The following is a 25,075-nucleotide window of genomic DNA, read 5'->3' as shown; positions in this document are numbered from 1 at the left end:
GCTTAGGTGGATGGTGGTGGTGCTCTACTCGTCGTCGCCTCGTTTTCGCCGTGTCTGAGTCTGCGCCTTCATCGGGTTCAAATCTGGAGTCTCGCAGCAGCGCATGTCCGAACCCAAGCGCTGTGGGATCGCTCCTGCTCTAGCGATTGTGAAGCTATTCGCGATGAAGCTCTTGTTGGTGTTGGTGTTGCACGTGCTTGAGCTTGGGGAGAGAAGAGCTTCCATCTCATGGATCCCAACGAGGTTCAGCCTGTCTCAGCCTAGCTAGGGAAAAAGTGGGGACCCTCACACCTGAGAAATGCCCTGTTAAAGAAGGAACAGTTTTGGTTGCATTGATGCAGGTATTGTAGTTATTCAAACAAACAACCTCCATTATTATCCAAACTCATTCAATTTCAATCTCAATCATCCGTAATCTTACAATCACGCGATAGGGCAGCTCCTACAAAGTCTTACATGGTCAACTTGCCCGTCTCCTTCTCCAGCTTGGACTCATCCGCAACACCACTGTACTTGTTGATCCAATCCAGCACCTCTCTATGCCAAACCAACGAGTTTTCGGGCTTTAGCACCCACTGCATATAAAGTCAGAAACTGAAATCGAGTCTACTCATGACGTAGATACTTACGTGGTTCTCGTCGGGAAACATGACAAACTTGCTGGGAATACCTCGCGCCTGGAGCACGTTGAACATGGCCAGTCCCTCTGAGATGGGGAGACGATAGTCAAGTTCGTTATGGATCACCTATCACAGAATGAGCATATTAAAGAAACCACAGGAAAACATACTCACCAGCTGAGGAGTCGCCCATTCTCCAGTGTACAGAGAAGGATCCCACTCTGCATATCCAGCTCGGTTCTCCCAAAGCGTTCCGCCAAAGTCATGCTCAGGGAAGAACAGCTCCTCGGTCGACCACTGATTCTGCGTAGAAAAGACACCGTCGTGGCATACCAGGGCCTTGAACTTGCGTCCAAGGTCGTGACCTTGCACCCAGTCTAACTTCATGTCAGCACACCAACATCTCCATGGACACTACGACTCACTGATCATGTATCCGCCGTACGACGCTCCCAGGGCAACAGCTCGGTCCGTGTCGACATAGCCCATCTGATTTTCGATATACTCGAAACACTTGACGAGGTCATCGTATGGAGCACCTCCCCAGTTGTTGGCAATAGCATCAATGTGGGCTTGTCCGTAGCCTGTGCTGCCTGTCGGGTTGGGGCACACCACCACGTATCCCTGTTCAGCAAAGATGGCCGGGTTCCAGCGAGTGCTCCAGTCATCAGTCCAAGCCGACTGTGGTCCTCCGTGGATCAAAAAGGCCAGAGGGTACTTCTTGGACGAGTCAAAGCTGGAGGGCAGCATAACCAAGGCGTGGTTGTTGTAACCAGTCGACCCAGGATACCAGATCTCGGTGCACTGGGACTTGGACAGGCCAAAAGACTTTCCGTTCTTAGAGCTAGCCGAAACCACCTTCACCGACTTGGTCTCTGGGTCAAGTACACCGTAACTTGAGCTCTCAATCCGGGACTTGGATGTGATGAGGAGAGAATCACCATCTCCCAAAAGATGGGCCTCGACGACAGATCCATCCTCATGGATAGGCTCTGGGAGCTCCCGGGCCTTGAGGGGATCAGAAGGTAGCTTCCAGAGCACCATTCTTCCGTGCTTTTCGGCTGCGACATACAGCACCTTGTCGTCTTTCCTCCAGACTGCCCAGTCTGGCCTGAGATCCCAGCCACCCTCGTCATCATCCGTCTGGTAGAACTCTTGCACGTTGCTCAGGTCAGTGACATCGGGGATCACCAACAGCCTCGTCTTATCAGACTCGTACTGCTGGTGCTTCATCCTGGCGAATACAAGCTTCTTGCCATCATTGGAAAGGAGGGGGCCACGCTGTAGCCCCGGAGGGTGCCGGTGTGGACGATTTGAGGAACTGGAGGCTTATCGAGCCAAGACTTGAGAGGCACATAGTAGAGATCAGTCTTTGTGTTTCTCGCAGGGTTCAGCTCGGGGTCCTTAGACACAAAAGCAATGCCCGAGGCCGAGATATCAAAGTCACCAGCGCCACCAAAAGGAGGCACGGGAGAGCTTAGGCTGGTGCCGGCCAGGAGGTTAGTAAGGCCGGACTGCTCGAGAGCCCATTTACCGTCCTTCTTTGACAGTACACCATACCAAAGCGAGTTCTGATTCTCGCTGTTCCAGGTATCCCAGTGACGGACAAAGAGGCCGGTGTAGATCTTGGCCGAGGTGTACGTCTTAGTCTCAGCCGCAGGCCAGTACATGTCTCCCCGGGGTGTGGTCAAGGCGGAGCAGCAGAATGCAACCTCATGGTGAGAGATGGATTTGGCCTTTGGGTTTGCGATGCTGCCAGCAAAACAATGGATCATGTGTGGGCTTGAAGTGGTGTTAGTCCGGTTTACTACAATGGTTCGGTGGAGAGGTTCTTACGCCGATTTGTCAAAGACGTGCTGAGAGTACAGCATAGAGCACCCATTGTCACTAGTCTTGATAAAGGCAATCTCATGCTTGCCAATCCAAATGGGGTCGCTGGCAGCCGTGTCCTCAGAGATGAGGTGGGAAGAGCCATCATTGATGCTAAGGACGCGGATCTGAGAAGACTTGGCGTGCTTATCGAACGAGTAGGACGAGACCTGGACGCGTCAGCAAACGGGTTAATGGCAGAGCGGCGGAATTGAAGCCATCGTCAAGGCTGACGCACCGTGTAGAGGACGAGCTCGCCGGTGGAGTTGGGGACGCCGGTGGAGCGGCGCGGGGCCGACAGCAGCACCTCGGGGGTGAACCGGGTGGCCTGTCTCGTCATCATGGAGAACTATTGAGGGAGAAGAGGTGATGGGATTGTTATAGGGTGATGGAACATACAACTAGAGTGTATGCAAGAAAGAAAGAAGAATACGAGGCTGAGTGATGAGAGATGTTGGAACTGTGCCCCGTTGAAACATCCATCATAGGTAGGTAAGAGGTACCTTGCCCCCTCTCTTACCTTACCTACTCCTCATCACCACCGCCCGCTCGGCCCCTCTCTTCCGTCCATGCCAGCATCTGCCCAGTAACGTGAGATCTCGTGTTTTGTTTCAGCATCAAGCAGGTCACTTTTGTCATGTTTACTTTTACAGATATTCCTCATCAGTGCTCTTATCTATACCTCTAATTACCCTCAGGTACCTATCCAGTAAATACCATCTCTTTCTCTCCTTCATGCAAGACCCCGCATTGTATCCGGCAGCCTCTCGACGATTTGCCTGTAACCAGCAAGGTTCAAGCTCCAGGGAGCGGGGTGGCGTTACCAGTGCCATCATGATACGCGTTGCTTCAAGAGCTAGCTCCTCTCTCTCCCCCAGCTTGGAGCTCGTTAGCTCCATCTCTAGCTCTCGACAACCCTGTTGCCGGGTGGTTGGTACCACGTTTGTTCCATTCCCAACCTCCAACGGAGCACGGGATAGCCTCGAAGCATCAAGCATTCTCTTGATAAAGTAGACCTCGGTAACTTCACTTTGACCGCCTCTAGTAGACACCATCACCCATCATGTCCCTGCTAGTGCCATCACGGAATCTGGTTCGCGTCAATCAGATCTCTCTATTGCGAATTGCCCTCTTCAGTTCCAGTAAACAATGCATTTATAATGCCCGGGTTACACCATTTCAGAGCATTAGAAGGATCAATGAGTGTCGCGTGACACTATCCACAAGAGGCAACTCGTTCAAAAGCCTCTCTTGGACATCTAGCTACCGGACAAATGCCCTCCCAAACGCCGCTTCAAAGCCGTAATTCCAATTAAAGTCCATAACGCCAGGCCCAGTCCATTCTTACAAGCACAATTCCAACAATGCTTTACCTCCGCTGTGCTCCAAAGTTTGTCCTCTTCTTGCTCGCTGCTGTGTCGTTCTCGCTATCCTCGTGATCCACCGTCTTCTTCTTCGACTTGTTCGCGTTCTTACCAGCAGTCGCCGATGTTGGTGTCGGGTGGTTCGAGGCTCCGTCTCGGAACACGGCTGACGAGGGTGTCACGCCTGAAGCCGGCGTTGAACCTCCTGATCCAGGAGCGATACCTTCCAGGTTATTCGGTCGGTACGAAATGGATGATCTTGAAAACACTCTGTTCTGCTCCATAGTTCCGGCCTTGCGTCGCTGTGCCGCTGCGCCACTGGTTCCCTTCATGTAATTGTCGAAGCCTGTGATGATGTTGCCGCTCGGTGTGCTGTCGAGGTAGGCGGTCTCCTTCTGGGCGATGCCATCCTCAACCTGCGTCTATTCAAGGGTCAAAACAAGAACTTATCGCTATTATCTGGGATTCAAAGCTCACCAAGCGCCTCTCGAGAAGCCTGCGCTTCTCAACAAGATCCCGCACGCGGGCTTGCGCCTTCTTATACTCAGACATGGTCACTTGTCCGGCCCCCGATCCAACAGCGTTTCCTGTCTTCCTTTCTGCCATCCACTCAATCTATCAGATGCTCTCGAATCGTTCGGATCGGTATCGCGACGCGCTGGTGGGATGCGTCAAAGTTCGAAGTCGTGTTCAGCAAAGGAAATCAAGTTAGGCTGCCTCTGGTTGAAATCGCGGGGCGCGGCTAGAGGCGCTTACGCGTCAAGGGTAAAGTGGGTAATCGCGCTTACGCTTGGACCACAGCCGCAACGCCCAGGTACCTAGTCCGATCACCAAAAAGAAATGGAGGCATCTCAACCATCCCATTCCTCCTCCAAACACCAAAAAGATAATCTCATGTGTTGCACATGGGGCGAACTCTCCCGCCGGGAATTGAACCCGGGTCTCAAGCGTATTGTTTTTTGACAAGCTTGCATACTGACCACTATACTACGGAAGATGGTGGTTGTTGAGCAACCATTGTAGTGAGGTTCGATGTCACGTGGAGGACAACATCTTGGTTATCACCTCTCGTAACACCCATCTTGCAAAAGAGAACTCACCTCTTCAGAACCAGGCAAAAAAGATATCGTGCGTATCGCACGGGGCGTCTCTCCCGCCGGGAATTGAACCCGGGTCTCAAGCGCGTTGTTTTATGACAAGCTTGCATACTGACCACTATACTACGGAAGATGATGGTTGTGAGCAACCATTGTAGCGAGTTCGGTGTCACGTGGACTTCGGAATGGTGTCTATAACCTCTCCGACGGACCTCAAGATACTGCCACCCATGCGAGGCGAACAAGTATCTCCTTCAGTCAGTGATGATCACAACGTCCCAAAAATCATGTTCTTTTATTTATTACTCTAGATAAAACCCATTCTGCTTTTGACCCAATTCCCCCCTTTTCACGCCCCAACCCCAAACACTACATATACTTAGCCACGAGCAATCGGTGTGAAGGATGCCACTGAGCAGCACTTGCGTTGTTGTTAGCCTCGATCCCTGAAGAGATGCTCTCGGATGGTTCTCATCTTTCCTGCCATAGGCATGGATTCATGGATGGCCGTAATTGGCCAAGACTCTACCGCTGGTTATCGACAAGAATCAGCACCTTGCCCCCCAACATTTTCATGCCCAGACTAACCTCTCGTCAAGTAGATGCCGCTGGTTCTGCCTCGGGCTTGGTTGGTGGGGCACGAGATTCATCTTCAGAAACATCAGCTAACTTGTCTCTGGCCCTTGAGCGTGAAGAAGCTGAAGAACTATTGCGTCGTCGACCGCTGGGCGATTCCCGTCTCTTTGCTTGACGTTGGCCACGCCGTCCAGGGCTGGGTCGCCTTTGCCGGCGTCGATCGTCCTCCATGTCTGAAGAGTTATCTCTTCGACCCTTGCCTTTTGACCTTCGGTCGTGTGCCGCACTGCTGGAACGGGAGCGACTACGGCTGCGGCTGTAACTGGGACTGCGGCCTCGACTCCGACTTCGGCTACGAGACAAAGAAGTCCCCCTAGACCTTGAAGAAGACATGCTCCTTGAACGACGCCTCCGGCGATCTACCGATCGGCTTCTTGAAGAAGAGTATCGTCTTCGCTTTGGAGAAGGAGAGCGTCGCTCGGAGGATGCAGAGCGAGATGCAGCAGCTCTACGCCCTCCCTCGTTTCGACGGTTTGCTCGGCCTCGGTAGGTGTCGCCACCGGGTGATCGTGATCTCTTTCGCCCGTCTCTCCGTCTTCCGGGTGATGAGGGCCGTCGCCGACTGTCAGATCTGTTTGTGCTGCGCGACGCACTACGGCCGCGCGAGTTCGATCGAGATGAGCCAGATGCTGAAGGCGATCGAGCAGGGGACCTTCGTCGACCAGGTCCAGCTCTACCGCCGCCGCGCCTCCCACGAGGCACGTAACTGTCGCGACCGTAGGAGTCCCTCGAGTCGCGGAAGCGGGGACCCGGAGATCGAGACCTCCCACCTCCTCTCCTGAAGCCTCCTCTTCCTCGATTATCGAATTCGCGGTCGCCTCGTCGCCCTTGCCAGGTATCCCCACGAGCCGATGCTCGATCTCGACGATCGCGATCTTTGAGGTCGGCTACTTCGCGATCACGGCGATCCCACTCATCTCGCCTCTTCTTGGCGCTCTCCGCGGCACGATCGGCTTCAATCTGTAGAAAATGTGGGTTAGAATGAAGATACGCAGGTGGCTGCTGTCTCAACGTACCTTTTCCTGGATGAGCTCCAGCTTTTTAGCTTCGAGGAGCTCCTTAGGCACGCCTTGAGGACTGGCCTGGGCGCTCAACAGTAATCTCCATAGGTCTTTACAGAAAGACGCAGTATCTTTATCGAGGAAGCCCGTGAGTTGGATCTGGAGTGACTTGATGTCTGGCTATCGGCGAAACCATCAGCATGTGTTCGAGGTAGGTCAGGAGAAGTTAGCCATACGTATCGCGGGCCTTCGATCAGATTAAAGCAAAGCTCGATCACTACGTCGTCTTCGTTCCCAAGGATATCGGATATCTTGCCCGCGATCCATCTGGCCAGACAAGTTAGCACGGGGATCAGAAGCGCGATGGGCCTAGGAGCACTCACTTCTTCATGACCTGGAGATTGACCTTTTGCATATCAACCTTCTGGCTAAACTCGGGCGGGAACTTGGTCGACTTCAAAAGCCGCGCATCCACTCCGGTAGCCATGTTGGGTCGAATCGCAATGTCAATGTCTGTGTCGAAAGGGGGCGCGTTGTTGGGAAAAAAGCTGCTGCTGGGATGAAAAAGTGACGTCGCTGAGCACAGGCTCGAGTCCACGAGACAGACAGCGGAGGGAGCGCCGTGGTCGGGTGGTGCACGGACCATCTCTATGCACTTTGCACAGTAGGAGCTCCCTGAGCAGCTGAGCTTCAAACGAAGGGCCTGCCCCGCAGGCTTTCTAGGGGAGTTTGCGCTGTGCAACCACTGAAGCCTCTACAAAGGCGCGTCACCAATCGCAGCCTGGGATCCATGAAATCCGTTTCCTATTAAACATCCATCTCGTGTTTGTCGCTGATTATCTGTCCGAGTCAAGGACTACCTCAAGATGAATACTCTACACGCCCCAACTGTGCCCTCTGGTGAGACCAGCGCTTCTATCACCAACGGCGATGCGGGGCATCTGAGCTTCGCCGAGTTGGAGCGAAAGAAAGATGATATTGAGGCCGAACTCAAGGCGCTCGGCGGAGTGCTTGACTCGGTACCTATGTTCAACACTTGAACCTGCGGTATCATGTACTAACAAGAATTTCAGCATGGCGTGGACATGAACACACCTCTCTTGACCAGAGATGGATTCCCTCGTGCAGACCTTGATGTTGCTCAGAGTATGGCTTCCAAGTCATGCTTAACATCCCCCAACTAATCGTTCCATAGTTCGAACCACAAGAGCCAGAATAATCCGTTTGAGGAATGATTACACGGCACTCATGACCCGGATTGAAAAGTTCCTGCATGAGCATTTTGCCAGCCTCGATGAAAACGATGCCGAGCCAGCGCCGAGCTCTGGTACAACCCAACTCGTTTTGCCAGACTCTTGTTCTGCACCCTTGGATCCTCCGTTCGCCAAAGTCAATACCGTCGCCGCGGGAAGTCCGGCAGAGAGCGCTGGTCTGAAGCCCGGTGACGAGATCCGTAACTTTGGCTACGTTAATCGGGCCAATCATGACAACCTCAAGAAGGTAGCAGAGTGTGTACAAGGAAATGAAGGGGTAAGTGGTCATGATGCCGTAGCAACCCGAGCATGCCAGCTAATCTTGCGTCAGAGCAACATCTTTATCAAGGTATCCCGCTCAACAGGCGTGGCAGAGCAGCAAGAGCTACGCTTGACTCTCACCCCGAGAAAGGATTGGGGTGGTCGAGGAATGTTGGGCTGTCATATTCTGCCTCTGTAGGCATGAGCAGGCAATACGCGATGATAGGCCAAGGCGTATCAAAGGAAATTTGCAAGGCGAAATATGACTCTGGTTGAAGATTTGCTCACGTAATGTACGATTAGGTATCATGACAGCAACGACGCAAAAAAGGCAGTCCATCCATGAGCATCATTTGACCCAACATTAGGAGCCTAATGTGTTGTCTACTTGGACTTTGATGTCCCAGTGATTTGATGCCAAGTCAACAGCCAATCTGGGTGCCTTACATAAGGCATCGCATCGCGGCGCAGTTCATGATTACAAAGCATCTTGGGACTTTAGACATCAACGTAGAGGTTAAGGTATGCTTGGCACTCCTATCATGATGCCAATATTGATGTGTTGGTGATATGACAGACATAGACGAGTTGGCTAGGGACAAGTAGCGACCGATCGAGTGACGTGCAGTTTATCAGATATTCAACGAGGCATCTCTGGGTGTGCTAATGACTACCTTGGTAGGTAGACCAGCATGTAGATGGTATCAACAAGCCGACGACATATGAAGCTGAATAAGTGTAGCAAGCGTAGATTGACGGATTAAAGAATCCATTTTTATCTTCCTGTTGATCACAGGAGCAGAACCCATGCATGCAGAGAAGAGCGAGCTCGCTAGCAAGGAGGACGCTCTTGTTTCCGATAAGGTGATGATTGTGGCCAAGCACGAGATCTTCGAATCAAACTCTCGAGATTGCCTCTACCATTGCTACCTAAAGGCTGCCTGGACCCTTACCAGAAAAAAGGCTGACTAAACACATGCAAGCAAGTAAAGATGGCAGTGTCCCGAGAGCAGGCCGCCGCTGGACCGATCTACGATGACAAAAGGAAAGACGAGCTGGGTAAAGCTGCCGATAGACCGCCTGAAATGTCACCTTACATGGATGGATTTCTTTGTTGGGAGCGAGCAAGGCCTGGGCAGCCCAACTCAGGACAGCAGGTACCCAGGTACTGTAGCCAGACCCAAGGCACCAGCAGGCAGCCCGGCGCACCGCCCGCGGAGCAAGCCGCAGCGAACAGGAGAAGGCGTGCGACCGAGTCAACTCGGCGGTGCCCAATGGCAAGAGTGGAATGTTCCAGGCGGTGACGGCGATAGCAGGCCATGGTGACGCTGAATCGCTGACAGTGAGTGGGCAGCCTTTTCCGCCGTCATGGATCCGTGCTGCAATATCACGTGCAGGCAGCCCACCCTGGGGCGACTGAATTTTTCGCTTTGAGGCCCTTCCCCTGCCCAAAGAGTTCCCCGCCGCCTTCAAAACATCAGGTTGACCAGCTCTCTTTGAAAGTTCGTCAATCAACCTCGTACCCACCCCCAGCGACGCTCTCCAGGTATTTAGAGCCCCCCATCTCCTCGCTTCCCTTGGACTCTCTTCCAGTTCATCACCCCGAACGACTCTCTCTTGCGCCGTGCCGCCCGCTCTGCACCCAGCTAACTCCCGCATCATCGCAGCACCCCGCTTGTTTACATCCTCTCCCACCTGTCGCTACAACACCACAGGCCCGACCATCAAGATGGCTGAGCAGCAGACCCCCACCTTCAAGCTCGTGCTTGTCGGCGATGGTGGTACCGGAAAGGTGTGTAGGATTCCATGACGCAGCGCCTCTTTCGCGATATCGTCGACGGTCGCCGAGCTTTCCCCTCCGCCCTAGTCGAATCCCGAGAGACGTGGAGCGATCCCTTGCAAGTCATCAACAGCGACTAACCATACTTCCTGACGACAGACCACATTCGTCAAGCGCCACTTGACTGGTGAATTCGAGAAGAAGTACATGGCCACCCTCGGTGTCGAGGTTCACCCTCTGGGCTTCACCACCGTAAGTCTTTGCTTGAACCCCACGTTGGACCTGTGCGGGGCGCTAACCCATGTCCCAGAACTTCGGTCAGATCCAGTTCGACGTTTGGGATACCGCCGGTCAGGAGAAGTTCGGTGGTCTCCGTGACGGTTACTACATCAACGGCCAGTGCGGTATCATCATGTTCGATGTCACCTCCCGCATTACCTACAAGAACGTCCCCAACTGGCACCGTAAGTCGACCCTGTTCACATTACCAAGGGCCACGCTAACGATTTGATGATAGGCGATCTCGTCCGTGTCTGCGAGAACATCCCCATCGTTCTCTGCGGTAACAAGGTCGATGTGAAGGAGCGAAAGGTCAAGGCCAAGACCATCACCTTCCACCGAAAGAAGAACCTCCAGTACTACGACATTTCCGCCAAGTCCAACTACAACTTCGAGAAGCCCTTCCTCTGGCTCGCTCGCAAGCTTGTCGGCAACCCTCAGCTTGTAAGTGTTTTTACTTTTTCTTACTCACGTGGTGTGGAGCTCCGATGCTAATCAAGTTTGCAGGAGTTCGTTGCTGCTCCCGCCCTTGCTCCCCCCACTGCTCAGGTCGACGAGAAGCTCCTGGAGGAGTACCGCAAGGAGATGGACGAGGCCGCCGCCATGCCTCTGCCTGGCGAGCTTTCCGACGATGATCTGTAAATGACTCGTGCGGTCACGGGATACTTTGTTGAGGAGGATGCTGCCGGGTGCCAAAGGAACGGCACGCGGGCAGTGTTTGAGGATGGCACATTGGCAGCCGGAATGACCATTTATGAGGAACGGGGCGAAAGTCCTGGAGTTTACAGCAGCGTGATTATGGGGCGGCACAAAAGATTGGCCGCTATGCCTCTCTTTGATGAGGCAGAAGGGACAGTGCCACTGCAGAGAGCAGTGTCCTATTTAGTTTAGCTAGACTTCCTTCAAAACAGCACCCAGGGCCAAGTTTGCGTGGCTTGGCTAAGACAAAGACCATTGGGCATTTAAGAGGCTTGGTACTTAAGTGATGAGTGAGACCTGGTTGTCCGGGGCAAAGTGTGTAGTTGTTTCACTGAGGGCAGTATCCGGGCTTTCTATCCCTTGAGTAATTTGAGAGGATCACTGACTTGGGCTCTGGATCGGGCCACTGTTTGATCAACGTAGTGTTTAATGCACCGAAGAGGACTGGCCTGCAGCTCTGTGCAGATATACATGGACCAGATCTTGTGAGGGCAACCTTGCTGGGCGGAGCTCTAGATGCAGACCTGGTGTCACCAACGGACCAGGCGGTCTGCATCTCATGGATGATTGGACAATGAATGCCCAAACAAGACTCGCGTTTCGAGAAGGATGAAAACATGCCCAAGCTTGTCGTTGGTTCAATGTTGACCCAATATATCGTCTGCAGATATCCATTGTTGACAATGGGACCATGGAAGAAAACTCGACTGCCCACCTGTAGTATCTACCCTATGGCAGACGATATCCAGCTTCACAACTTGGCACCGGGCGGCGGGTAATGCAATGGATGCTTCTCTGCATTCGATGCAGCCACACTGACGTGATTGCGTTATTCATAACGGCAACGTTGAGTGGTGGCTCGGGATCGCCGTTGAGGGTGTTCCGAAAACATCCTCAGCTCTTGTTATTTACTTTTTGATGCAGCAGCCAGAGCTGAGACGCGCCTAGAGTGCCCCATCAAAACACAGGCAGGGTGGGTGGCCATACGGCGCTGTAGTGAGATGGGCGGCGACTCTGAGGCAGATAGCAGCGCACCGTCATCTTGTCATCTCAAACATGGCAAATGCATTCTGGAACGCGACTTGTCAAAGAATTAGATGGCCAGGACCGGCGACGCAGGGATCCGTGTTGATGGAAGAATGAATTCGAGATTAGCCTTGGCGCCGTGATTTAGTTAAATGGATGGGATCCATGGATGGGATGGCGCGCAGCAGCACCCCTGGAGCCGGCGTATGCAGCCACTTAATGAAGCAGGGGTGTCAATGAACACGGCCATGAGATGGCCCCCGGGATCATTAAAGCCGTTCACTGATGCGTGGGGCACAGATGGGGAGCAAAGCAAGGACGGATGGTAATGGGAATGGATGTGATTTAAACAGGCCCAGATGAGTGGACTGCATGGCAGTCGTCGTTGTTTTTTCTTGCTGTCAACAAGATTAGACGTGTGGGCTGGGCTGAGATGCAAGCAATAATCAGCTGCAACGAGTAGAACGATCCTTTGGCGCCGTGTCTTTTTCAGGTCAAAGAGGGGAATGCCTCGGACGAGAAGAAGAATGAGGAGGGCTCCCCGATGGGATGTCATGTACAGCACAGCAGTGGATTAAAGATGGACGGATGTGAACAACAAGCGTGAATACGGGCTTTTAATGGATCAGCAAAATAGAGTTATGTCTCAATGTGTGCACGCGTTGTTGGTGGAAAAGCGCGTCTTTTTGTGGTCGTTGCGGGGGAGATGCATCTGAAAAACATCCATTTGTGATGATTTGATGTACTGGATGGGGACGAGTCAGCTCCTCTCGTATCTACCTCAAAACAAGCCAATGCACAACAAACAACATGAGGAAAAAACAATACGAGGCGCGACACACAGGACTACACTACTTGGTACAAAGCCGTATATATACATCCTTCATCGCGTCTTTCCAAAAAGACGGTCAGCATCTGGTTTAGTAAACTGAAATGGCGGGAAAGACGAGACGATTCGTGAAAAAAAGAGCCGAGCACAAAATGTCGAAGGCTGGGAGGTTGGGACAAGCACCTTTGTTGTTCTGTTTTTTTCCCCAATGTATGTACTTTCAGCGGCCAACCCACTGAAGCTGCAGCGATAAATACAAGAGGTGACAGGGGGGCACGTGCAACGCGTGTTTACAGGGTTGCCCGATTGGGATACAGTAGCGCCAGGCGCGCGGCGGGATTGGTCAGAAACAGGGCTAGGGAAAAAACGCGGAGCAGAGAAGCGCCAAAGACAGAGGGACCCAGGCGCTTTTCCTGGAAGGGGGAGGGGGTAGGGGAGGGGGGAGCCACAGGGAGCCACAAGGGCCTTGGAAAAGGGAAGGGACGATGGGATGGGCTGGGCCGCCTCGTTTTGAAGCATGCCCATTTGACATTCCTCCTCTCCGCGGTTCCACGTCCACGCCTCACGTACGTCCCACTCCTACACGTCCCTCGCTCCAGCCCAGCTGCACGCACCCACGACTTGACTTGACGACAACCTCTTCTCTCTATTCTTCTCTTTTTCCTTCCTTTCCCCTTTCATTCTTCCTCTCATTCTTCATTACCCAAACCATCTTCCACCTCTCCGCCCGCCTCTGCCTCGCGCTCGCTCACCTCGCCACGACATCATCCTCCATCCATCAATCTCGATTCGCCTCCTCTTTGACCGCCCTCCTAGGGATGCATATTCCTCTCCAATAAGGCCATTTCCATCTCCCTCTTCCCGCCCGCGATCATGGCCACTTCCACAAACTCCCCCTTCGTCGCCGCCACGCCCGACAAGCACGCTGTTTCGGCTCCCAACCACCATGAGCCCGTCGTCACGCCCCAGAGCCTTCCCCCTCTGGTCGATGCAGCAGTACCCCGGCCTGCACCAGAGACTGAGAAGCATCCCAAGGGAAAGCGAAAACGTACTGCGTATGTCGACGAAACCCGCCAAGCCACAGCCGTTTCTGCGGCCGCCCTCCTCGACGTTGGACTGAGCTAATTTTGCATCAATTGCATGCAGGGCCAAAGACAAAATGATTCTCGAAGAGGCGTACAGCAGCAACCCCAAGCCCGACAAGCAGGCGCGTCTGGAGATCGTCCAGCGCGTGTCATTAAATGAGAAAGAGGTTCAGGTATGGCGGACCCTCTGATCGTCCCTCCTTGATGGCTCCAATGGCAATGCCTGCATTTCGTGCCCGCACTCGCCTTAATGTGCCACGCGTCATTCAATGGTCTTTAGAACACTCAACTGACATGATCCATTCTAGATCTGGTTCCAGAACCGAAGACAAAATGATAGAAGGAAATCTCGCCCTCTCTCGCCTCAAGAAGTTGCTGCCCTTCGATATGGGGCCATGCACGTCATCTCCTCCGACCCAATCACGAACACCACCCCGAGTAAACCTGAAAAGACCTTCCCAGCATCCGACCCCGCCAGTTCTCGAGTTACGGATCCCATCTCAGCCTCTCCCCGAACTCTTACCCGGACTCCTTCCATGCCGCGCTCCCACTCAGACCTTGTGAATAGCACCCCCATCTCTAACCGCCACGAGAGCACCCCTCGGCTCCCCGACATCACCCCAAGCCGCATTGATCCCGCCCTCTCCCAGGAATCCCATGATGGTTCCCTGTCCAGTTCCATGTCCAGTTCCCAAATCGGATATCTCTCCAACCGTTGGAACAACGTTGGTAGTTCCTTTTCCACCCCGCCCGCGTTCGGCCGTGGCGGTGATGACTCCTTCAGGTACGCCATCTTTACTATCCTGCATGGCACTAGAAGCTAACAGGTGCAGATTTGAACCTTTCCCGCCATCTTCGTGCACATCCGAGGGCTCTCAGCCTATGAGCCAACCCCAGTCCCAGTCTAAAGTCCGCCTATCACTCTCCCTGGAGGGCAAGGCAGAGCTGGTTTCCAACCAAGGCTCTCCCACTCGTGATCTCCCTCCTCGACCATCTTCCACCACACCAAGCCTGCCACAGGTGCGGCAACGAAGCCTGCAACGCAGCCACAGCGCAATTCCAGCCATCACTCTTCCTCCCATCACAACTCTTACCAACTCCCTGCCTCCAAGGCTTATGCGAGGTCGGTCTCGTGACGTGCATGCTTGGGAGTCCTGTGCGGATGCTGAGAACCGTGACGAGCTGACAGCCCAGGCCGAGCACGAGTCGAATGGATCGGCCATAGCTGCTATCAGTCTTCTTCGATCGTCGAGCGGGATCCTTCAGCCGAGCAACGCTAAGCGCAATGCTCCCATGCCGAAGCCTCACCGATCCCACCAGGCAAAGAAGGCCAAGCTGAACCGTAGCGGATCGAGCGTGGCGCGACTTGAAACGGACCCCGAGGAGACCGAGAAGGCCGACAGGGAGTTTGGCAAGGTGAAGGTCTCGATGCTGGTTTCACCTTCAGGGGACTCGGATAAGGAGAACTGGAGCCCGGATGAGGATGGTAACCCATCGGATGCCTATCGACGACCTCTGCCGCCTGCGCCTCCCAAGAGCCAGAACCCCCGTCGAGTCGGCCGAGTTCTTCAGGAACAGAAGAGCCCCAGCCTCCTGGCAAATCGTGCCAATACCGCGCCCGCTCGCCCTAGATCAATCATCAAGGAAGGCATGGAGATTTTCGAGGATACGCTTAAGCGGCCGGCACCCCGAGAAGATGAAGTGGATAGATTTATGCGAGGGTCAGTCAGCCCTAGCAAGAGGCCCGACATGGACTGCGTGGCCGGACTGCTCTCTCTGAGCCAGGGTGCCTGGCGATGAGATGTGTGCTATATTGAACCTCATGGACTTAATGGACGGAGGAACGCCCCTGAATGACTTTCATATCATGTCGGAGGCTGTTGGAGTACGATCCCAGAAAGGGTGACCGAAAATGTTTGCATTTACACGACCTGCTATTGTCTCGGTTTAACGGTTCGGGTACGGATGGTGTTTTGTTAAGTGTCCTGGCTTGATGATGGTGGGGAATTGGCTCTGGGCTATGTACGGTTGGGTTACTCGGATGGCTTGGTCTGTAGATATTATCGACATTCGCCCGAGAATGCTTGACTTGGTATGGCCAATGTTCGGCTTCTCGAATGGAAATGAATGCAAAGATTGACATGATAACCAACTTATGAAGCGCAATTGGTGCTGGATTGGTTAGCGGTATAGCGGTATATCTGACTACACATGCACGCTACGATGAGAGACAATGAATTATCCGTAATGTGGCCCATAGACCTGATGATCGAGGCTAGGGGGGTTCACCACCGAGTTTATTAAGCTTAAAAAAAGCATAACTAGGAGCACTTTCTTAGCTGGGGTCTTGATGGCACGTAGTTGTTGACACCAAATTGGTGTTGGATATGGCCTCGGGCCCATATCTTGATTGTCTAGGTATGTAGTAGATATCTAAATGTCTAAGAAACCAGTCCTTCTTATTCTTGTTATCTCGGCTTTCTTCCTGCCAGATTGAGGTTTTCCCATCACCCTCTATGTCTGGGTGCTCAAAAGAGAGTATTAAAAATGTACCAAAACGCCAACAACTCCTTGCCAAGGCCCAACCCTTTCCAACAATACGACAAGCCAGCTAGCGGCAATCAGAGAGCCCGAGTGTTTCCTTAGAGTCCAAGGAGGCTCATCTGACGACGGATAGGACTTGCGCTGACGCTGCCCTCTTCGCTCGCATAGCAGGCACTGTCGGTATCGATATCCCAACCAAGGTCGTCCTCATTGTCGTTCTCTGCGGTGTCGGCATCGAAAGGCTTCTGTGCAGCAGCACGCACGTTCCAGCGGAGAGTGCGGCTCACACTGTCGAACCACTCTGTATCGGTACGTGTGACCGTGGGGAACGGGTACTGAGAAGCCGTGATGGTGACGTGGTCACCCTGGCGAAGCTCAAGACGACCCTTGCCGTCGAAAGCGCAATAAGCGGTAGCTCGAGAGTTGCGCGGAACAGAGACGCGGAGAGCCATGGTATCAGAGAGGACCATGGGCCGGAACGAAAGGGTATGGGGGCAGATGGGTGTGAGGAGAATGGCAGGAATATCTGGGTGCACCAAAGCACCACCAGCGGAGAGAGAGTACGCAGTGGAACCTGTCGGGGTGGAGAAGATGCAGCCATCGGCCTGGACAACGGTGAGAAGCTCGTCGTCGCCGTACAGCTCGAGGTTTGAGACATAAGGGGAAGGGCCTCGATCGATGACGAGCTCATTGAGCACCTCAAATTGCTCAGATTCTTCGGGCTGTGCAGCGCCGCGAGCACCGGGCCCACGATTGCTACGGTGAACAGTGCAAGTGAAGCGCATGCGGAGGTTGATCTTCATGCCATCGTCACCCATCACTCTGTTCAGATGCTCCTTGTACTTTTCAAACTCAAAAGTGGTCATGAAGCCGAGGCTACCGAGACTGAACGAGAGCACCGGGGGCACGATTCGCTGGAAAAGCCAAGAGGTGAAAAGAACGGTACCATCGCCGCCGAGGGTCAGGACGAGATCGAACTTTTCGGGCTGGCTCCAACACAAATCAGGAGTCCAATACTTGAGCATATGCTGGAACCGCGGATTCTCGGCGAGCAGTCCAGATGCATCGAAGCGTCGGGAGCCACGAAGCTTCGCGTCGACATAGACGTTGACGCCGAGGTCGGAGCCGTAGCGTGGGGTTCGCAGGAGCCAGGCGGCGAGCTCGCGAGTGAGATAGACGAGCTGGTTGTCGCGCGCCTTGGTGACAATCATGATGTTGCGGACGGCACGCTTGATAGGACGGCGCTGAAGTTGCTTCGAGACTTCTCGAACGCCAGTTGCAGTAGCGACGAGACGGGAATGCGACATGGAGACATCGTTCTTAATCTCCTCCAGAACCTTGCCGATGTCGACGGCATCTGCAAATCGCTGATGATAAAAGCATGGCGATTGCAGCGTCGAGGCCAGGATTGTCGCAGCTACATCGGAGGAAGTGGTGTCGGCGCTGGTGGTGGAAGTGTAAGTCCGAGCAGTGGTGGGCGTAGGAAGGGTCGTGGGGGTTGAACGGGATTTTGCAAGGTCGTTGAGCGCATCAGTCAGGCTTTGCGAGGATGCGGCGCCATTTGAGGCATTCATTGCAGCGTTTTGTGCGCTGGACAGGGCCGAAATAGGACACGAGGTCGACGGAGATTGCGATTGGGATGCTTTTTTCTCGCTGGCTGAAAGCATGTTGTTGAGCGAAGCTGGTAGCGCGAGCGAGAGAGCGTCGGGTTTATGTTGTCGGGAAACCGAAGAGGCCATGACCTTCGGGGCAGGATTGGCCCGATGAGCCTGGGGTTGAAGTGAAGCGTAGGATGAAAATGAGGCAAGGGAAGAAGGAGGCAGAGTTGAAGGAGGAGAGAATGGTGAAGGTGTGTTTGACAGAGCCGTGTCTTTTTGGGGAGATGACAATGCAGCACTTGAGGGTCCACAGTCTCCTACAGCGGCGGCAGAAGGCGACCGAGAGTGAGGTTTTATAGTGTCCCTGGGTAGGCCTGCACGAACGGGCGACGACAAGGACAAAGGAGAGGGCAACGGTGTGCCAACATTCGCTTGTTCAGCTGCACCCCGTGCTATCTTATCCTTGTCGACGTCGTCGGCGAATGCGCTGTGGTTGTGAAGGATAAGAGGACAGGACGAAGGCGAAGGAGTTAAGCAACCGCCTTCCCGGGGGCTGCCAAGCGGTGGGTGGAGAGCCGTGGGCGACGGGGCACAGAGCACGCCTGTCATTTTGCCGGTACTGGTGGAGGACAGGTGGACTAGACTTGGATAGACTTGGAGGGGGGCGAAGGAATTGGTGGACTTGATCAACGGAAGCCGCCCAAGTCTTTCCTTTTTGTGGGTTAGAAGTCGAGAGAAGCGAAGAAGGACCCCGAAAAGGATCAAAAACCAAATAAACCGGGGGGTTGATGCAGCAAGCACGCGATGTGTCTCGCTGTCGTCCAGTTTTGTCTCGTGCTTTTCCACTTTCTTTGCTGGCCCAGCCTTTTCTTCAACTCGTCACCCCTTTCTCTCTCTTCCTTGTCAGCCGGCGATAGCAACAGAAACTCCCTGGTGCAAAGTCCGACGGGGGGGTCAAAGGGCGGAGAAGAAGCGGAGTCTAGCGGAAGATGCGAACAATGCCGTCGATGTATCCGTATCGGGTACACAGGTGCGCTGCGTCCACGTAGGTAATCCGGTAGGTGTGTCGCAACCGATCAATCTCGCTCAGGCAGTAGAAACCCACCAGGGGCCGGCCCGACAGGGAGGATACAAATGACGTCGCAGCGCGAGTTTCGTCTCGATCTCGTCTTGTCACCTCGCGTCCTTGTGATTCCCCAGACGGAACACAAGGGTAAATGGGAGATTGAGTCAAATCACCTGGCCATTCCCGTTAGCTTGTTGGTCACTCAGATTGTATTAATAGCCGCCATGCAAATGCCTCGACTCGGAGCGGTGCGGCTTGCCAGGTAACACCCAATTGGGCAGAAAAACTCACCCACTCTTAGAGTCTTCGTCAATCGAAAACTGATTCCCGAGACCCCCGTGACAACTAATTAGAGACCGTTGTCAAATCTCGTCAGAACCCCCGTCGGTTGCGGGGGGCCACACACAGACAGTGAGATGCGCCAGGGATGGCAATGGCGTCCAAGGCACGCACACAACAAGAGCCGAGCCGAGCGGGAGGGACTCGCCGCGATTGGTGGTGGTTGTGATGAGACGACTCAAGCCGCAGAAGCACCAGGTGCACGTGGGTGACGCGAGGAATTGGGACCAAGCACCAAGAAGCCGGGTCGCAATGTTGGTTTCCCCTTGTTGGTTTGAACTTTCTCGGTTGCGGGCGACGTTGGCGATGTCGCTCTTCAAGGAGTGTTGGTCGTTACAGCGGCAAACTGTGGACTGGATATGGAGGCGTGCAGGGGTTGTCAACGCCAACAACGGTAAAGGCGACAGTTAACGGGGCCAAGGAAGGAAGAGGCGAGGACCACGGCCGAAGCAGGATAGAAGCGCAAGGACCAAGGATCCAATGCAAGGACTGCTTCCTGGCTGCAGAGTGCAGGATGCAACACGACGCAGCGACCAGTCTCAGCTGCAGGCCGCAAGATGGATGCGATGCAAGATGAGAAAAGGCGCAAGCAACCCTTCAACGACCAGCGAAGAAGTCTGGGGATGAGGCGTGAGGCGTCCGGCAGCGCAGCACGCGAGCAAATGGGAACAGGAGAGGAGAGGCTTGAAAGAAGCCGGCTTCTCGGTTCACAAAGCGGATGCCAGCGCGCAGCGCCAACTGAAGTCGCCCAGACCACAGACAATTTGATAGAGCAAGGGGTTGACGGTCAACAACCACCTGTCAAGGGACAGTAATCAATCTGTAAGCGAGCGAGCGGCTGAGCAAGCAGAACAGAGCAGACAAGAAAAGTGAAAGTGGGTGTGCTATGCAGGAGACTCCAGAGCCTCTCACTGCGTCACCTGGAAATTGAACGAATGTATGAATGAGGGAGATTAAAACAAGATGTAAAAGAAAGGTACCGAGTAGGTGGTTGCTGAATGGAATGGTGAGACCTGCTGCCGTGGACCAAGACAACTGTTTCTCGAGGGCGCTCCTGCTGTCTTTAATACTCTATTTTCTGTGGTCTTGCCTTGAGTCGTCGTGAACGCTGGGTGTTTGAGTCGCAGCTTCCCTCACCGTTTTCTGGGGTTTAGCGTCACAGAGACGAGATACAGCGATGGATCCCAACCCCCTTCCAAGAACCGACGCCGACACCAAAACAAAGCCCCTTCTTTTGCCTCCTTGTGACAGCTCGTCTCCTTCGTCTGGCGCCGGCTGAGACGTAGATATCGACGACGTTGCAATCTCTTGGTCAAGGGGGCTTATCCCATCGTCGTCCTGTTACTCCCTTCCCGGCGGGTGGATCCTGGATCGAATCGGCGATGGGTTTCTAACGGTCTGGGGCTGTCGCAGATTTCCGCGCTCGGTTTAGCGACCTTATCATGTGGCTGCGGTGGCTGAGAGGTGTGAATTATGCACATTATGCATTGTATCCATGGTCCTTTGATGGTGATGGTTGAGCTGGAGTTTGTGATGAAATTTCTGACCGCTTGCGCCCTGATCTTGCTCATGATCTCAGTAACACCGCAATGCTAAACAGGCATTATCTATTTTTGCCAATTTTACCTCGAAAATCGGTGAGCAAAACAGTCATTAGATGTTCCAAATCTTCTCGCCTCCATCCGCTGCAACTCCAGCTGTCATGGATGTTTGGCAGCTGTGACATGGCGGATCAACACCCACAAAGCCAAGGACAGCCAACACTTGGCCGTCGAAGCGCATGGCCGAACTGATAGGCTGTGGCGGGATGTGGTGAATGTCACATCGATAGGGTGCCTAGGCTAGGGCAGACTCGAAAACACGGCCTGCTAATGCTGTGGCAGTCCGTCTCATAAGCGCTCTGCGTGACCCCTAGGTTGCTTTCATGGAAGCGATTCGAGAACTTGCAGCGAGTCAGTTACCATGGAAGACACACTATCCCTTTTGCTATCTGCAATAGTTGGCTCTCGTCACAATCCGCTAGATGAGCTGAAAATAGATACTGGTGGTCTTGTTGCTGTCACGCACATCATCACAATCACTCCAACCAACCCAACCCAAAAACCATCACATTATATCACATCGCGAGATAAACGAGCAAAAATCCAATGTAGCTTTCGCTTTCTTCCTTTCTATGGTATCGCAACGGTATTGGCAAAACGGGGTCCTTGGAGTTGGTTTCGAGGCTACCCCTTTGGTGTTTGACGCTATGGTGAAACACCGCCTGGTTCTTAACCAGAGAGGAGCTATACCATAGATTTTTCGTCCGCCACCAGCCCGGCTAGGAGTGCCGAGGCTCGAGCCGCTTATGCTTGGCGGTTCTCGAGCACTTTGGGGTTGCTGCTTGGTCATTGGAGGTTGGATCAAATCTCAGATTGTCGGAAACTGCCAAGCATCTGCGGCTGGCCTCAGAAGAGCTCGGTTAGCAGTTCGCCGCGCCCTGGTGCTGAGATCCATATCAATGCACATTTGAAAAGTGATATCTCGTTAGGCGCGGTCAAGGTTTGATGCCCATCTTGGCGGTAAGTGGGAGTTAGAGAAACCCGGCGGATCATCATGCACTGGATGCGGCACGTCACTTCCAGTACAGGTCTTCTGCCACCTTGGCCTCCATGACGGATCGGATGAATTGCGTCATGCTCTTCGACTCCAGGTCGTTGCTCGTCATGTTTGTATCGAAGCCGGGCTGTTGGTGCTCGCAGCATATGCGCTGCCCAAGCTGGAGGACTTTGGCCCACTCGTCAGGGGAAAATGAACCCTCGCTCTCGGCCAGAAGCAGCTCATCGTGTGAAGTGAAGCCGAGGGCATGAACCGACTTGGCGTGGTCAACCTCAACCGCGGTAGGGTCAACAATGATATCCTTGCCCTCCTCCTCAGGGATGGCAAGAACAGTGGCTGCACCGATAGCCTTGAGGGAGACGGCGGCGCTTAGGAGTGCTAGAATGGCCGAGTGAAGAAGTGCCGGAATGATTGGGAGGTTCTAGGGTGAGGGTCAGCAACTTGACGCATTACGGCATGACGTTAGAGAGTCTGTTTCTTACTAGCTGTGACTGAGATAGCTTGGTGTTGACATATGCGTTCTCTGGCGTCTCGGCGACCTGAAGAGTGATCTGAATCACACAGCGAGGATAGTCTCTCACAGGGATGAGCTGCCTAAGGGCGGCCTGTAAGATCGACTCGAGCTGCCTCTCGCGGGTTCCTGTGATTAAGCGCATGAGAACGGGTTGTCTTGAAGCCGAAACATGTCGGGGATCTTACCTCCTACACCCGCGGCGGGTCGGACAATGACATCCACGAGAGCCTCAAAGGCATTCTCGTCTCGCCGCTGAGCTTCAACGGGGCCGTTGACAGCGGCCACTATGGCATATCCTCCATAAGAAAAGGCCGCAGAGCCATCGGCCTTGGGCAAATGCGACAGCTCTGCAGTTGGTTCAGCAGAGGGGGCCATTGTGGTTGGTGTTGATATGGTACCTAGTAAGAACCGAGTCGGGAAAATTTCCTGAGGCTCTCAAGAACCTTGTCTGGATGAGCTCCAGGTACCTAACGTTAGTTACTCCCCGCGCTGCAGTGAGCGGTGCGAAGTGGGCAAGGGTGCCAGAAAAGGTTGGACAGTGGGGAGAGCTGGATAGAGCACTAACACAGCTTCGGTCCTCAAGTCACATGTTCTTGTGTCTGGCTTTTTTTCTTCGCCACCTTCTAGTGGGGTTCAATGGTGGCTGTTGATGACATACAGCCTCCCTCTCGCGAGGTCCCTGAAGCTGCAAGCCTCCAACCTTTATCTTTACATCCATCCTATCAATCTGGAAAACGTCTACGCCATGACTTCGCAAGCTCCTTCTCAGACTGCGCCTGCTCAAGGCGCGGCACCCTCGATTCCAAACCTCAAAGACCGGCTACCCAAACTCGAACCTCGAAGGCGACGTCAAACGCCAGGGAATCCAACTCCCATCCCCGAGACGCCCGCCCTTCCCGCACCTCCCGACACGTCCAGCTGGACCTACAAGACGCCGTCACGCAGGATTTTGTCAAGGGAAGATCATGAAATTTTCTTGTCCTCGCCGACATACAAGCTCATCACGGGATGGGTCTTTGGTCTTGCAGAGTCTGTGGTCGACGTCCCCAACTCGTCCGTCCGCGACAGCGATCTTAGCAGCCCTATCAAGACCATTTTGAGCATCCTCGACGAGGCAGAGCAGCTGGTAGCCAAGTCACCACCAAACGAGCAAGGCGGCTCACGTTTCGGAAACAAGGCGTTCCGTGGATTCCTCGACCTTGCGGAGAAGAATAGCCCGGCCTGGCACCGACAGCTTGGCCTGGAGAACGACGAAGCCATCACCGAGCTCTCGACTTATTTCTGCCAGTCTTTCGGCAACGGCAACCGTATCGACTATGGCTCTGGACACGAGCTAAACTTTATGATATGGCTCCTTTGTCTTTACCAGCTCGGGGTGTTACATAAATCCGACTTCAAGCCTCTGGTCCTGCGTGTCTTTGTACGCTATCTCGCTGTGATGCGTATTGTTCAGATGACCTACTACTTAGAGCCGGCTGGATCTCATGGAGTCTGGGGACTCGACGATTATCAGTTCCTCCCATTTCTGTTTGGTTCGTCACAACTGCTGCACCACCCATACATCACCCCACGCGCCATCCACCAGGATCTCACCTTGGAGGAGTTTGGCGAGGAGTACATGTACCTGGGCCAGGTCAGCTTTGTGAACAGCACAAAGACTGTCAAGGGCCTGCGGTGGCACAGCCCCATGCTTGACGACATCTCGTCGGCAAAGTCGTGGACAAAGATCGACGGAGGAATGCGTCGCATGTTTGTCGCCGAGGTACTAGGCAAGCTGCCCGTGATGCAGCATTTCCTCTTTGGGTCATTGGTGCCAGCGGCCGACGGCATGAGCGAGGAAGACGCGGCTGGCTTTGAAGAGGAGGAGGCCGAGCATGATCATTCTGGTCACAGTCACACTGGCCTGGCACACGATGGAACGGGTTGGGGCGATTGCTGCGGTATCAAGGTTCCAAGCAGTCTCGCGGCCGCTCAGGAGATGAAGAAGAGAGGCGCAGGCCAAGCCTTGCGGAGAATTCCCTTCGATTAAAGGCGTCTCCATGTATATTGGGACCACACTGCCAAGGTCTCGAACTTCTAGAAGCTCACATGATGCGACCCTGTAGGTATGTTATTTTACGTGCCACTCGTGTTCCTCGTGGTGGCGCCCTGTCTGGCGTGGATGGGCCTCAGGTCTGCCAACGGCAATTTGAGCCTGCATGACTGAGGATGATCAAGATGGATGCTAACCTATATAGAGACAACTCGACACGAGGCGGCCGCTCGCATATGAGACGACGTGAATGGAGGGTCGGCATTCGGCACTGTCTGGGCGTTGAGTGGGCCGAAATAGAGTCGGCCGCTCCAAGCTAAAAGGAGCGTCGGTCGTATTGGCATCCTTGTCGACTGGAAGGCTGAGCACTTTGAAACGCGATTTGGGCTGAACAAACTCGCCTGTTTATCCGTAGCTTGATCTCCCCCGCTAACAAGAAGGCTGAGTTGTTGGACACGAGGGATTGACACCTACGGCGCTGGGGCCATGGGGCCGAACCGCATCCATGGCGTTGAATAGATGATGAGAATGACGATCCAAGTTTGTTTCGACCACTGGGACGTTTCAGACAACATGCCTATAGTG

The 25,075-nt window shown here is 53.9% G+C and overlaps 9 protein-coding genes across 9 annotated transcripts; 4 read left to right on the top strand and 5 right to left on the bottom strand.

The window, feature by feature from the left end:
• Positions 1-24: 24 nt before the first annotated feature.
• Positions 25-2,829, bottom strand: MRS44_001080 (uncharacterized protein; the record flags this gene model as incomplete). The annotated part of the gene is made up of 8 exons (XM_065623551.1): positions 25-250; positions 457-575; positions 630-746; positions 795-997; positions 1,046-1,901; positions 1,943-2,402; positions 2,457-2,659; positions 2,728-2,829. The coding sequence occupies 8 exons, from the start codon at positions 2,827-2,829 to the stop codon at positions 25-27; spliced, it is 2,286 nt and encodes a 761-aa protein (XP_065479997.1).
• Positions 2,830-3,858: 1,029 nt separating this feature from the next.
• Positions 3,859-4,405, bottom strand: MRS44_001079 (uncharacterized protein; the record flags this gene model as incomplete). Its single annotated transcript, XM_046280709.2, has 2 exons — positions 3,859-4,275; positions 4,331-4,405. 2 exons carry the CDS (start codon positions 4,403-4,405, stop codon positions 3,859-3,861), a joined length of 492 nt encoding a protein of 163 aa, XP_046138971.2.
• A 1,139-nt stretch (positions 4,406-5,544) lies between these two features.
• Positions 5,545-7,233, bottom strand: MRS44_001078 (uncharacterized protein; the record flags this gene model as incomplete). The annotated part of the gene is made up of 6 exons (XM_065623550.1): positions 5,545-5,878; positions 5,950-6,292; positions 6,357-6,546; positions 6,603-6,767; positions 6,824-6,914; positions 6,971-7,233. 6 exons carry the CDS (start codon positions 7,231-7,233, stop codon positions 5,545-5,547), a joined length of 1,386 nt encoding a protein of 461 aa, XP_065479996.1.
• Positions 7,234-7,453: 220 nt separating this feature from the next.
• Positions 7,454-10,802, top strand: MRS44_001077 (uncharacterized protein; the record flags this gene model as incomplete). The annotated part of the gene is made up of 13 exons (XM_065623549.1): positions 7,454-7,606; positions 7,661-7,733; positions 7,783-8,117; positions 8,172-8,296; positions 8,509-8,623; positions 9,085-9,188; positions 9,287-9,443; positions 9,499-9,647; positions 9,695-9,893; positions 10,041-10,133; positions 10,192-10,345; positions 10,399-10,604; positions 10,668-10,802. The coding sequence occupies 13 exons, from the start codon at positions 7,454-7,456 to the stop codon at positions 10,800-10,802; spliced, it is 1,998 nt and encodes a 665-aa protein (XP_065479995.1).
• Positions 10,803-13,587: 2,785 nt separating this feature from the next.
• On the top strand, positions 13,588-15,599 carry MRS44_001076 (uncharacterized protein; the record flags this gene model as incomplete). Its single annotated transcript, XM_046275060.2, has 4 exons — positions 13,588-13,769; positions 13,861-13,972; positions 14,108-14,583; positions 14,633-15,599. 4 exons carry the CDS (start codon positions 13,588-13,590, stop codon positions 15,597-15,599), a joined length of 1,737 nt encoding a protein of 578 aa, XP_046138967.1.
• Positions 15,600-16,441: 842 nt separating this feature from the next.
• Positions 16,442-18,550, bottom strand: MRS44_001075 (uncharacterized protein; the record flags this gene model as incomplete). Its single annotated transcript, XM_046270470.2, has 1 exon — positions 16,442-18,550. The coding sequence occupies one exon, from the start codon at positions 18,548-18,550 to the stop codon at positions 16,442-16,444; it is 2,109 nt and encodes a 702-aa protein (XP_046138966.2).
• A 525-nt stretch (positions 18,551-19,075) lies between these two features.
• Positions 19,076-20,161, top strand: MRS44_001074 (uncharacterized protein; the record flags this gene model as incomplete). Its single annotated transcript, XM_065623548.1, has 3 exons — positions 19,076-19,269; positions 19,384-19,550; positions 19,860-20,161. The coding sequence occupies 3 exons, from the start codon at positions 19,076-19,078 to the stop codon at positions 20,159-20,161; spliced, it is 663 nt and encodes a 220-aa protein (XP_065479994.1).
• Positions 20,162-21,960: 1,799 nt separating this feature from the next.
• On the bottom strand, positions 21,961-22,833 carry MRS44_001073 (uncharacterized protein; the record flags this gene model as incomplete). The annotated part of the gene is made up of 3 exons (XM_046267617.2): positions 21,961-22,365; positions 22,427-22,584; positions 22,644-22,833. The coding sequence occupies 3 exons, from the start codon at positions 22,831-22,833 to the stop codon at positions 21,961-21,963; spliced, it is 753 nt and encodes a 250-aa protein (XP_046138965.1).
• A 370-nt stretch (positions 22,834-23,203) lies between these two features.
• On the top strand, positions 23,204-24,487 carry MRS44_001072 (uncharacterized protein; the record flags this gene model as incomplete). Its single annotated transcript, XM_046278223.2, has 1 exon — positions 23,204-24,487. One exon carries the CDS (start codon positions 23,204-23,206, stop codon positions 24,485-24,487), a length of 1,284 nt encoding a protein of 427 aa, XP_046138964.2.
• Between the last annotated feature and the right edge of the window lie 588 nt (positions 24,488-25,075).

The sequence above is a fragment of the Fusarium solani genome (assembly GCF_023522795.1).
Source record: "Fusarium solani strain SB1 chromosome Unknown bctg00000000, whole genome shotgun sequence".
In the NCBI taxonomy this organism is placed as follows: Eukaryota; Fungi; Ascomycota; class Sordariomycetes; order Hypocreales; family Nectriaceae; genus Fusarium; species Fusarium solani.
Note: the sequence above shows the minus strand (reverse complement) of the source record. Positions and strands in the feature narration are given on the sequence as shown.